The 12,637-nt window shown below is 47.2% G+C and overlaps 1 protein-coding gene across 3 annotated transcripts in view; it reads left to right on the top strand.

Moving 5' to 3' along the window:
• The first annotated feature begins 6,906 nt into the window (after positions 1 to 6,906).
• The window catches only part of CADM2 (cell adhesion molecule 2), a 573,495-nt gene continuing 567,764 nt past the window's right edge, over positions 6,907 to 12,637 (top strand). For all 3 annotated transcript variants that reach the window (XM_054270505.1, XM_054270506.1, XM_054270504.1), the window contains exon 1: positions 6,907 to 7,052. In XM_054270505.1, the coding sequence (XP_054126480.1) occupies positions 6,992 to 7,052 (61 nt within the window). In that variant the 5' untranslated portion in view covers positions 6,907 to 6,991. The remainder of the gene's footprint in view (positions 7,053 to 12,637) is intronic.

Raw genomic sequence — 12,637 nt, 5'->3', positions numbered from 1 at the left:
ATTTGTCTGAATATACTTTACCTTCCTCCCTGGTGGATTTTTCCTCTGTTCTTTTTTTTTTTTTTTTTTTTGTACCACATGACATCCTTTTGATTCTGCCCAGCGTCAGCAGATCAAAAGATGACACAAATCTCTGAAACCAAAGACCTGGATCTATTTCCAACTCCTTGGGAGCTGTGGTGTCTCAGACTACATCTGCTGGGAATTAACAAGAAGGAAAGGTGAGCCAGGAACACAGGGATGCCCAGCACCCACAGCCCAGTCTCACAGTGCTGGAGCAAGGACAGACCCAGAGGTTTTAGCAGAGCCCAGCCAGGCTGCAAGGCAACATCAGAGTGCAGGAGCAGGTCAGAGATCACACTGAGAAGGCCAAGGTTGGGGTCAGGGCTCACAGCATCAAGCAATTGATTGAAATCTGGCTCAAAATCTTCCATATCTTCCATAATCAAATAGGAGTAGGACTGAGATAGAGAGAGATGCACTGTCCAGCTTAAACAGAGCTCCTGAACCCATTGGTGTGGGGGAGACCCCAGGTGAACAGGAACATTAGGGGTTATTAAAGCCCTCAGAATCCTGACTGAACAGAAGAGCAAAAACTGGAGCACACAATTTCTCATATTCCCTGGTTTCTTTGGTGTGCAAGCCAGAACACAGTAAAGCAGGGCTTCAAGAGGGGTGATTGTGGCATCAGAGCTGGTTAGACACAGGTCAAACAGAGTCTGCTCTTTCTGCTCCTAACTGTGGTACCTAACACCACCCATCTGACAGAATTACAGTCTCATTCCCATTGCTGGAAAGAGCACTGGTAATCCAGTCTAGCTGTATTTCATTGCTAGATCATCTAATTCTTAGGAGACTGTTGAGCAGAGACAGAATGCATAGAAATAATAAAGGCTATAATCTTTAAAGTCAGTTGTGTGCATTTTTTTATTTCCCCGAGGCTTATGCCGTGGGCCAATTTTCACAGCGACAGTAAAAGAAATGCTCTTTTCAGAAAGGTCCTCTGAATTCTTAGAGCTGTGTTTTAAAAAGCATAGATGTGCTTGAACAAATATTTTAGGAGTCTTTAGTATGGGCAAACTGATGTATTTGTTCAATTCTATGAGTCTTACTCTGGTTCAGTTAAAATACTTCAACTTGTATTTGAAAACATTTTCAATTTAGGATGCACTAGTAGGAAAATCTTAGTCTCAAAAAACCCAAATGTTGGATATAAATATCTAGAGCCTCCTTTATACTAGTGGAACATGTGAGAAAATCATTGTACTGGTGTCACTAACTGGAGCTGTTCTTCAGAAAGTAAAAGGGATGACATGATGTTCTACAGAAAGAACAACTCCCTTCTTTCTGAGTTTTTGAATACTTTTTTGTCACTTCAGCTGAGTGCAAGAGAGGTTTTGTGCAACACATCACATAATCTCTGCATAAGTAATAAAAGGCAAAGCAATTAAAAATTACAAAATATTAGAAATAAAAAAATGGATTAGACAATTGGATAAATACATATTCCAAAGATATTAGTTGGGATGTATTCTAAACTATGTGCAAATCTGTTCAAACACAATTAAAACACAATTAATGTCTAGTTCATTCCGTGTATTAAAATGTTTTAATGGCCAATTGTAACATGCATTACATAGAATCATTAGATATCCTGCGTTGGAAGGGCCCCACAAGGATCATAGAATGAGAGAATCAGAGAATATCCCGAGCTGGAAGGGTTCCATCGGGGTCACTGAGTGCAACTCCTGACCGTGCCCAGGACACCCCAAGAGTCACACCATGTGCCTCAATTGTCCAAATGCTTCTTGAGCTCTGTCAGGCTGGATGCTGTAACCACTGCCCTGGGGTTCCAGTGCCCAACCACCCTCTGCATTCCACAGTATGGCTGGAATATTTTTAAAACCATAAGGAAATAATGTTAAAAAAGCTGTTAAAGTTGTGTAACTCCCCAGTTCTGTCGTTCTGGGTAGGGAGGTAACATTTCTTCAAGTAGTAGCTTCTTGGCTGAGGGTGAGAAGGCATAGGGAAGCACACACTTCTGCTAATTATCAAACACTCTAGGAAGAGGGAGACCTAACTAGAATTTATGGAGAATCATGTTAACAGCACCATTTTTTCTGTGTCTTCATTCCACAAATTATATGGATGAGAGGTCAGGTAATGAATAAGATAATTCTGCTTCCACTCATCATTGGTAATTCTCTTCTGCAATTATATTCACCAACTCGAAATGTAGATTAGGTATTTTTCAATGAGAATGATACCAGTGAGGTTTGACCTTGGTTTACTTTGCATTGGCATTGCATTGGCAGGGTTGTTTTATAGACTTTTTTCTACTCCAAAAGTCTGTGAAATATCTCACATTTATAATTGCTTTATAAATGGGACTTCATCCCACACATATTTTATATGTAGTATTCACAGCATGCAATTCCTTTTACTTGCTTCATCTTGCTAACTAACACAGAACAAAATTTCACTGAATTCGTAATATTGCTCTGGAACTGATACATTCTGTATATTTACACACCAATATGTTTTATGGAAATGAACACATTTCTTCTCTGGAGCATATTTTCAAACTTCAATTGCTCTTTACTGAAGCCAATTTTTTTTTTTTTTCAAACAAAAAAAAATGTGCAATGCGTTTCATGTCTATATATTTTTATTCACGCCAATATATTTTCACAGTTGGATAGATTTAACTAAATTAGTAGTTACAGTATTTGTTCAAACCATTGCATTTTTGCTGGCATCTGGTAAGTAAATGTTATCTGGGCTTTTTTTTTTTTTATCTTAGTAATCAGCTTCCACCAAACCCAAACCATTAAAAACAACAGCGACTTACCTCAACCACTCAAAATGTCTCACCCCAAAGAGCAACAAAAACAAACAAAACCTCAACTCTTCTGCTGTAGCTGCTGAAACACAAGGTAAAAGGCAATGCAGAAGGGAAATTCACAGACTCCAGGGATGAACTCTGGTGCTCTGATGGCCACATGGGCCAGGAATGGTGCACTGGGCAGGGAAATGCATTTCCTGTGATCCCTGCTGTATCTAGGGATGCTCCACATGAGGGAAGCTCATGGTGGGACAAAAAGAAGCATTAGGCACTTGCGAAGGACACATGCAAGAGGCTGCTAGACAGCCAGAGATTTCTTCAAGGCTAGGGGGCTTTCTCGCAAGATTTTTTCTTACTGAAACACGTAAATAAATCTCACTTTCCAAACTGCTGTTTCAAACGTGATCATGAGTGGTTAGCAGTTTTGCAGCTCAGGATAGAATCTGTCTCTAACTTCTGTCACCAGCAGCTTGCCTTCTCCTTATTTCCTGTGGGGCTTCTTTAGCTGGTTTTGGTACTCTGCAACCATATTGTGACTACTTCTTTGCAACCCTCTAGATTAAATTTACTTTAAAATATATATTATAGGACATAGTATAGAACAACTGTTTCTAGAGCTGTGTTTCCCAGCTTGTAACACTGGAAGTTTCTCTCTCCATCAATTCTCTACACGTCTTCCACAACTTGATGAATTCAACAAAACCATCATATTTTGCCTAATATATGTTTTCCTTGGGTTTCCCCTCCCTAATCACTGACTGCTGATGCTATCAAGGAGCATCATTAAAAAAAGATGATTATCCCTTCAGATTTTGTTTGTCCTTTAGGGCAAACTCTAGAAGAGGTGGAGTTTAGGTGTTGTTTTGGGGTGGGTTTATGATAAATTGGGGAACTTGTTATTTACCAATTAGTGAGAGGAAATACCTGATAACTCCTTCTGAATCATGTTTGGGGATTAAAGTATTTTGCTTTGTTTAGCATCAGGAATATTTGTACATGTCAGCTTGGTGAGTAACAGGATAATGCAGAAGAACATTTTTCTGTTTGTGATAGAATGTTTGCCTTCTGCATCTGATTTTCAGGGTTATCTCTTCTTGGTATTTTAGGGTATTACTCTTTACTCTGTTATGAAGTGTGTTTCCTCAAGAATCTCTCTTGCCCTTTGGTCTGGAAGCATTGGAGCTTCTGGCCATGCTGCCCCACAGACCAATTGCAAAGCTGGTTTAGATATCAGCTGCCACTGGATGTCACAAGATGTGCTTCCATGCCTACAGAAACCATCAAATTAACACATTAATTAATCAGGAGAAGCATGGCACCATATCTGGCAGCTGGAATGATTTTAATCACACATTTTTTCAGATGTATAGTTAGTAAAAAAAAAAACCAACAAAAACAGGGACTTCTGCTGGGATTTTTTTTTTCTCTATCAACATGTTGCTTGCTCATTTCAGACCCACCTGAGCCAGAAAAGAATGGCAAAACCCAGTATTTTTGGTTATGCTCCTGACATGGGCGTGACATGATGTCCCTGTCAGTGAACCCTGGGAAGAAAAGCTCAGCTGGTGTTTCTAAACACTCAGATCAGCTTTTCCAAGTGTACTGATATGGCAAAGACTTGAAAACCCCACGATGTGCAGACAGGCACTTCATTCCCAACCTGCCAGGGGACCCTTTTCTACAGCTTTTAATCACTAAGCTAAGAAGACTCTTGCATCTTTCCTACAATGCTTCCTGGAACAAGACTACAACCAAAAGTAAGTCTTGTCAAAAGTACAGAGCTATCAACTGTCATAATTAATGCAAAAGCACTTCAGGATGGATTACAGTCCTGCCTTAGTGAAGGATTTGTGGGAATTGTTTTTTTAATTTCCTCAAAAAAACAAAACCCACACCAACATTTGCTGACATTTATAGGGCTGCCTTAAAAATGATGAAAATGATGACTTGATCCCTTTCTGTAAGTCTTCTAAAATATTTTGATAATCATTCCCCATTCATTACTGCTGCACCTGCACTGAACCCTAAGAGAACAGTTGTAAAACCTTTGCCTGTTGTTTCACTAACAATAAAAAATAAAGAAAAAAGAAAAAAGAAAAAAAAAGAAAAAAAAAGTAAAGCAAATATATACTCATGCTTTAGAGGAAGACACAAATGCTTCCCTGTCCTAGGGGACATTCCATTGCTCTGTAGTGTTAACATAACCCTCCAAAGGCATGGAGATGGATGTGATGGCCCTTTGCTACCAAACCATACGAATGCTAGCACTTTAAAAGGCGATTCTTTAATTTGATTCTGTTTTTTATGTGAGCATCTTTTTGGAGATTGGGGGAACTCGGTATAAATCCTGATGCAGTCTCAACTGCTGCCAGGCATAATCATCACTTGCTAATGAACCAAGTGGAGGATATGACTGCAGAATGCATAACTTTCCTGTGCAAGCTCTTCAAGGTGAAGTTGACAACTGATTGCACTTCCTTGACGATCTGAGACCGTGCCCCCTTCAGAGAAATGAGCTTTTAAAGAGCTTCTCTCTCCTGTAGGGAAGACTATTTCACCATTTATCTCCACAAAGTGCTGTCAAAGCCTGGGACATCAAGGTGAGAATTCAGAGTTAATGTGGGAAACATTCTGCATGGTGTTGGAGAGAAAACCCCAACAAGAAAAGGATGGAACCAGACCGGAGAAATGCCTGGTCATTATTTGGGTGCAGGGGAATCCTGCTTTCTATGGGATAAGGCAACACAATTCCTCCACGGGGTATTTACAGACAGATCCAGCATATTCAAACCCAGATATTGTGATTTCACTTGTGCAAAATGCTGTGCTAAACACCAGCTGCACAAAGGTGAGATGGCTGCCTGCCTTCTTGCATTTCTCATGGCGTTCAGCGGGACATTAGCAATTCCAGACCACGAGCTGAATGCCACCAACCCTCTCGAAAAACCCTCCACACAAAAAAACTTTCTCCACGCCACGCAGAGTCCGCCCAAAGTCCAGGGAGCTTGATCGCCATTGCTCGGGGTTGGATCTCATCGCCGCCGCGGTCAGGGCACCTGCACGGGATTCGTCGCCGTGAGCCAGCGCTTCTTCCTTCCGCTGTTTTCGGGGAGTAAGAGCCGAGGGAGGAGAAAGAGCTTTAGGCACGGGCCGGCCGAAGGGGCCGCGTCCCTCACAGAGCCCCGGCGGGCCCGCGTCCCTCACAGAGCCCGGCCCGGGGCCGCGTCCCGCCCGGCGCGGCCGCCGCTTCAGCACGGGCCCCGGACAGCGCCCGCTCCCTCCCCGCCCCCGCCGCTCTCGCAGCCCATTGGCTGCTGCGCCTCCGCGCGGCCGCCGCTCCCCGCGATTGGTCCGGGCCGGCTGTCACTCAGCGGCGCGCGAGGCGGGCCCGGCGGCGGGGCGCGCCCCTTTGCTCTGTAACGCGGCTTCTCATTGGCTGTCCGGCCTGCCCCGGGCTGCGGCCATTGGACAGGGCCGCGCGCCAGTCACGCGCCCCCCTGAGGGGCCGGGCCGGGCCTGAGGGGAGGGGCCCGGCCGGCGGAGGCGGAGCCGAAGGGAGCGCGGAGGCGTGGCCGCGGCGCAGGGAGGGCCGGGGTGTGGCGGGAGGGCGGGTCCGGGGGCGGGCCCGAGCGCAGAAAGGGGCGGGGCGAGCGGAGGTTGCCCTTGTGTCTCGCGCCGGGAAGCGGCTGGAGCGGAGCGGGAGCGGAGCCCCTGCGCATCCCCCCCGCCTCCGCCGCCCCCGGCGGCACGGCACGGGACAGCCCGCCACAGACCAGCCGAGAGCAGGACGGACGGACGGACGGACGGACGGACGGACACGCCGGCAGGGGCAAGGGGAGCCGGCGGGGGCACCTGGCACCGCTCCGCGGTGGGAACCTGAGCCTGCCCAGCAGCGCCGGAGCCAGCGGAGAGAGCCGCTCTTTCCTCCTCCTCCTCCTCCTCCCTTCCCAATCCACCCCCGCGACCCTGGTCCTCCTCCTCCTCCTCCTTCTCCTCACCCCACTGGATACAGCGAGGGAGACACTGCGGCGGAGGCGGCGGCGGCGGCGGCTCCTGCGGGGGGAAGGAAGCGCCCGGAGAGCGGAGCGGCGGGAGGCTGCGGATCTGCGTGCCTGGCGCCCACCCAGCCCGAGGGGAGCCCCCAGGATGCGGCTGAAGCCCGGCGCGCTCCTGCGCTTCTACAGCCTCTGCGGGATCCTCGTACAAGGTACCGCCTCCTCCCCACCCCTGCCCCACGCGTGGGGAGGGAGGGACGCCGGGGGGGCACCGCTGCGGCCCGGGGCATCCCAGATTTCCCCCCTCCCCACTCCTGACCCGCTCCCTCCCTCGCCCCCCTCGCCGTGCGCCCCCAGCCTCCCGCTCGGGTAGCGCTATCCAGCGCTGAAGCCCGCACGGCTGTTAACCCTTCCTGCCCTTCTTCCCTCGCCAGCCTCTTCCCGCCCTCCTTCGCCCTCCGCGCTTCTTCCCCCACCTACCCCGACCGCCGCAGCCGCCCCCTCGATGGCCATCACCTCCTCGCCGCGAACGTGCCCCCCGAAAGTGCGAGTGCGGCCGCAGCGGCGGCGTGTGCGCTGCCACGGCATCCCGGGGAAACGTGCGGGCTCCAGCCGTGCCCCCCCGGCGGGATGGGGGGGTGCCCGCGCCTCGCTGCGCCGCCGCCGCCGCCGGGAGTGCGTGTCTGTGTGCGAGGCATCGAATGTGCGCGCAGGGTAATCGGATGAGCGCGGATCCCTTCGCCATCCTGCTCCTAGGCGGCTCATCCTGCAGCTAGTTTGCGGGCTGGATGTATCCCCCTCTCCTTCGATGTATTCCCCTCTCCCTGGATGCATTCCCCTCTCCGTGCCGCCCGCTCGTTCCCGTTATCCGGCCGAGCGCGATGGGGCGGCCGCCGCGCCGGGGAGCCCCGCGACGCGCTGCGAGGTGACCGCCCGCCTGCGGGGGAGCCTCCCCAGCATCCCCAGCCCTCTCCCGCTCCGGAGGGAGCCGAGCCGGCCGCCGAGCCGCTCTGCCGCCGGGAGTTTCCCCTTTGCTCCCGGGATGGCGAGCGGGGAGCGGCCCCGGGCCCGGAGGGTGCGGAGGGGACCGGGAGAGCCACCCCGGTGCAACTCGCCGGCGGACCCCGCTCCTCCGGGGCATCTCCCAGCCCTTCCCTCGGTGTTTCGGTGTGGCAAGGAGAAGCTAGGAGTCGATTAAACTAAGTGGCCTTGTAGGTTTTTTTTTTTCCCCCGCTTCTATTCTTTTTTATTTCTCCCCCCGCTCGCCTCAGTCATGCCATTTCACGTCAAGTTCAATATATTTCGCGTTTCACATGGCTGCGTCATGTGTCGGGCGAGCTCTCCGGAGGGAGCCGCGGCTGGCAGCCCGGAGCGGGGGTACAGAAACCACCCGTGTTCCCGAATCTGGGATCCTCCCCCGCTGCCATCCATCCCCATGGTCCCGAGTGCCCCCGCTCCACCTCGCGGGGAAGTTCCCGGCCGAGGAGGAACGGGAGGGGAAGGGAGAGCGCTGGGCAGCCGCGGAGGACGCGTCCGTCCGTCGGGCGGATTATTTGTATTCTTTGCCGGTGTTGATGGGTTGCCCGGTACGTCACGGCACAAGGAGCCGCTGTGTTGGTGCTATACAGGATTATTTATGGGGGCATGTGCGGCGCGCTGCACCTGGGGGCTGGCTCCTCTGTGCCTCTCACATCTCCCTGTGAATTGTCAATTCATTGCCCTGCAACGGGGCTGGGGGTGGGGAGGGTCTGGACTGACTTTGTGTCACCAATAAAATCGGGGCTGCTGCTGGAGGAGGAGGATTTGATCTTTGCTGAGATGCAATCAGCCGCATTCAGCGCGGCGCGGCTTTAAGAGCAAACCAGTGATTAAAAACAGTGATGTCTTTCACTGCAGTTTAGAGAGCGCGCCAGGCAGGATGGAACTCTGTGAACTGCATCAGGTAAAAAACGTGTTGCAAGGAAATGGGGTGTAGTGCAAAAAATCTGACTGTGACTGTGTGAAAATAACCAGATTGGGCCTGTCCTTGCAGATGGGAGAAAGTGATGCCTAACACATTACCCAGCTTGCCCTCTGAGTGTGTAAAACATCTCCCTCCCCTCTCTTCGGTTTCTCACACAATTATTTTTTCAGCTCCTGATTAAAACTTCAGTCAGAAATACTTAGGCTCTCTGTGTACCACACTTGAGCAGAGTGTTCTTTCAAGGGGACATAAAGAACCTGTAACACTAAGGCAGAAGTGAAAGGAAGTAATTTCTCCAAGCCTTGTTTCCTGAGGTAAAGGAGAATGGAGGAGATGAATAAATACATTCCATAAGGCTGTCCTCAGTGGCAGCTGTATGCAACAGAACATCAAATTCCTTCAGTCCACCTTAAAGTGCGACTTCGTAAATGTTGTTTGTTAGTTTCTGCCATTTATTTTGACAGAAGTAGCAGACACAGTTACCATTAGACACATTTCTTGTTGATAGCTTAATAGCTGCATTTAAAAGTAGTTTTTCCTTTGGCTTGATTGACTTCCCCAGACTGTCTAGTGAAGTGGCTCAATGGATTTATTAGATTCCTCCAATTTTCTGTTTGTGGGACGTGGGACATGCAGGTTTTTCTGTCAGCTGTGATGGGAATAACATCATTGTCCTGAGGATCTGAAACACTTCTGAACTGTAATTATTGGTTTCTGGTGGTGGAACTGAAGCTAATTAAAGACAAAGTGACCAAGAGTCAAGCTGACATGTGTCCTGTATGGAAGTTTTCCTTTCTGGCAAGATCTGTGGAGAGACTTGCCCAAGGAATCTGTCCTGAGTATTGATGAAGCATCAGCTGAGGGTAGAGGACATAGAATAATGCTGCTCAGCTTTATGCATGGAATAGCATTAGCAGCAAGCAGTCCCTTCAGAGAGGAGGCAGACAAGAAGTACAAGAGCCCAGTGTCAGCTGCTTGCTGTGAAAGGGGAGCCAGGAGGTGGGAGAGGGAGTCAGAACATGTGGAGGAGCAGGGAAGCGGTTTGTCAGCTGAGTTTGGGGATGATATTTGCCTACTCTGCCCTCTCCAGCGTTTGCTGCGAAAGAGTGGGGATCTCTGGCTGCTGCTGTTCTTAACTTGAGCGCTGTAACGAGCCTGGAGTGGTTAAATGATGTCCCAGGAGGTTAACCTGTTATTTATGTTTACAGACAATGTTTTTTTTGGTTTTTTTTTTCTGTTCTGATTGTCTTTTGACTTTGTGAATGTAGTCTTAAACGAAATTTAACAGTTGTAGGGGAGGCACGCTTTTAGAATAACTCAAGTGCTTCATGTCAGCTGCTTTTATGCAACCTGACGGGTAAGCTCGTTATTGTCGAGAGTGGCCACGTGAGAAACTGCTACAATAAAAATAGTTCTGCTGGATTCACAGGATACAGATACAGGTTAGGATAATCCTGGCATTGTAGCTGCTGTAGCCCCCTGCTGTGTGATAATGCAAATGGCATCTAATGCCTTAATGTGCTCGGCTCTGGGCAGTGCCATGCGTGGGAGCAAACGATCCACGTCCAAGATTTTGCCAACACTGGGAAAATCTTCTCAGTGCGGCTGCTTCAGGCGCTTTAAAGGCTTGCAACCTGTCTACTAATGAAAACAATGTAGGGACTCTTGAATTTGTCAGAAACTGTGGCCACTGATGCAACAAATCAGCCAAGACAGGTAATTGCTGGCGGGTGAGACTCTTTTCATTAGCCCGGATCTGTTACAAGCAGAATAAAAAACCTGCAAACAAACCTGGACAAACATGGATATGACTGCTTAGGAGATCATCTGAGCTGATTTAAGAAGAAGTTGTTACACATTACTCAATATCTTGTGTGTTTAGAGTTTATTTTGAATTTTCAGTTGGATTTCTGTTGGCAAAGCCTTGGCAACCCAAGGCTGCCTGCACAGGGGTTGTCTTGACAGCTAAGCGTTCATATGCTAATACAGTGTACAGCAAGACAAATGCATGGAGTTTTACTTCTGTTGGTGCTGTGAGGGCATACAAAATTGCATAATAAATACAGTAGTTTTAGTACAGTCTCTATGTGGAATATTTTAGACACGAGTTGAAAGATAAAATTTTTCACTCTACTTGATGGTGTCTGTCTTTATATGACTTCCATCAATCTAACCAGGGCTTGGTAGGCTTATTAGCTGCTTAGTTCTCAGGTTGGTTCATATTTTATGAATTATTTTGCTTGATTTCTTCATGGCTTTTTATTATTAGTAATTTTATAGCAGTTCAGGTTTAAAACATGAAGTAACTAAACAATCCATATTCCCTTTGGTGATGGCCCACAACTTCCCTGTGGAGTACATGAATAGGGATGACTCACTCAAATATTTATCACTCTTGCACCCTAAGTGTTTATCAAGTTTCTACCGTGAAATGAGCAGTAAACAGTTTTGAAGTTTGTCACCAAAGATGTAACTCCATGGAAGTGCTCTTCAACAGAAGCACCTCTGTTGAAGCAAATACATTTTTCTCCTCTACTTTCCTGTTGGTTTTTTTTTCTTCTATTTTTAAAATTTTATTTCAGAAATGTAGAACAGTCAATCTGCCTCTGCTTTTAAATTTACTTGTCAGTTGCAATTCCATGATAATGTACTGCAAATGTCTCTAAGTTATAGTTTATTATTACAGAAGCCTTAGTTCTCATAATTAGCTCTCTCATCCCTCTGGCCTGATTCTGCTATTGACAAAATGTGTTGAATGAGATTACCCTTATTCTTTCCACCAAAGAATTATTCTCTTAATAGGAGTTATTCTTTTAATGTTGCTATTTAAATTGAAGCTTGGATTTTGAGGTGGTTGTGGGGTTTTTTTCTCCCTTTTCTCTCCTGTACATTACAAATGTTGATTAAGTAACTGGTAACAGCAGTCATGTGTGGTATGGACGTGGACATGAGGTGCTTGCCAAAAAGAAGAGCAGTATAACCAGCCAGAATGTGGTTGACTGAACTGGAACAGTGACTCCCTCTCCATCTTACACTTAAAAATGTAGAAATAGGAGATGTGGTCGTTGTCCTCTTAATGCCTTCTTCAAGAGAAAGAAGGATTACTTCAGTTTTGTTTTAATTGAGTTGAACAGCAGGCAGAAACTCCCAAAAGTTAGGGCCTCTCAAAAGAATACAGGGTCTTCTGTAAAGAGATTGCCACTGACATGCTTTTTAAAATGCTCATCCTAAAACAAATGCAGAATGGTAAAACTATTAGACACAGTTTAGTGTGTGCATCCTCTGGGATTGCATTGATATTAAGTATGATCTTAATGAGTATATCCCTTCTTCCCAAGGAGTTTTTGAGGTGTGTTTGAAAGGAAGAAAGGCAAATATCACATTCCAGTGGCAAGGAATAAATTGTAAAATCATAATTTCTCTCAGGAGTTTGCCCCTGAGCAATTATCCTTCTACATAATGAAAACATTTTGGAAAGAACTGAGTATTTTCAAAAATGATTGTGGCTATCTTTGCAAGGGTCCTTAATGTTGTGGGTTGTTTTTTTTTTCTCTGAACCTGTTTCAGGATCTTTTCCCTTCATTTTATAAATGAAAATTAAAGACAAAGCCCAAATGTTTGCAGTTTCTCTTATGTTAATGCATACTAAGCTCAGGATGGGTGCTTTAAATATCAATGCATAAGCCACTATCATTATAGCATTCTAAGGGGGTTGAAAGAAGGAGAGAACATTTATTTCAGGGACAGAACACTGGAGGCTCTGTAGCTGTTCTTCTGGTGCTCTCCTTTAATGCAGGAGTTTGGTGCGTGGGACTTTCCAGCATGTGGAGCTCA

This window comes from Melozone crissalis, unplaced genomic scaffold, assembly GCF_028551555.1.
Source record: "Melozone crissalis strain CALT ecotype California unplaced genomic scaffold, PUWL_Pcris_2 ptg000009l_1, whole genome shotgun sequence".
Lineage (NCBI taxonomy): Eukaryota > Metazoa > Chordata > Aves > Passeriformes > Passerellidae > Melozone > Melozone crissalis.
The sequence above is the reverse complement of the archived record's forward strand: the minus strand, read 5'-3'. Positions and strand labels throughout refer to the sequence as shown.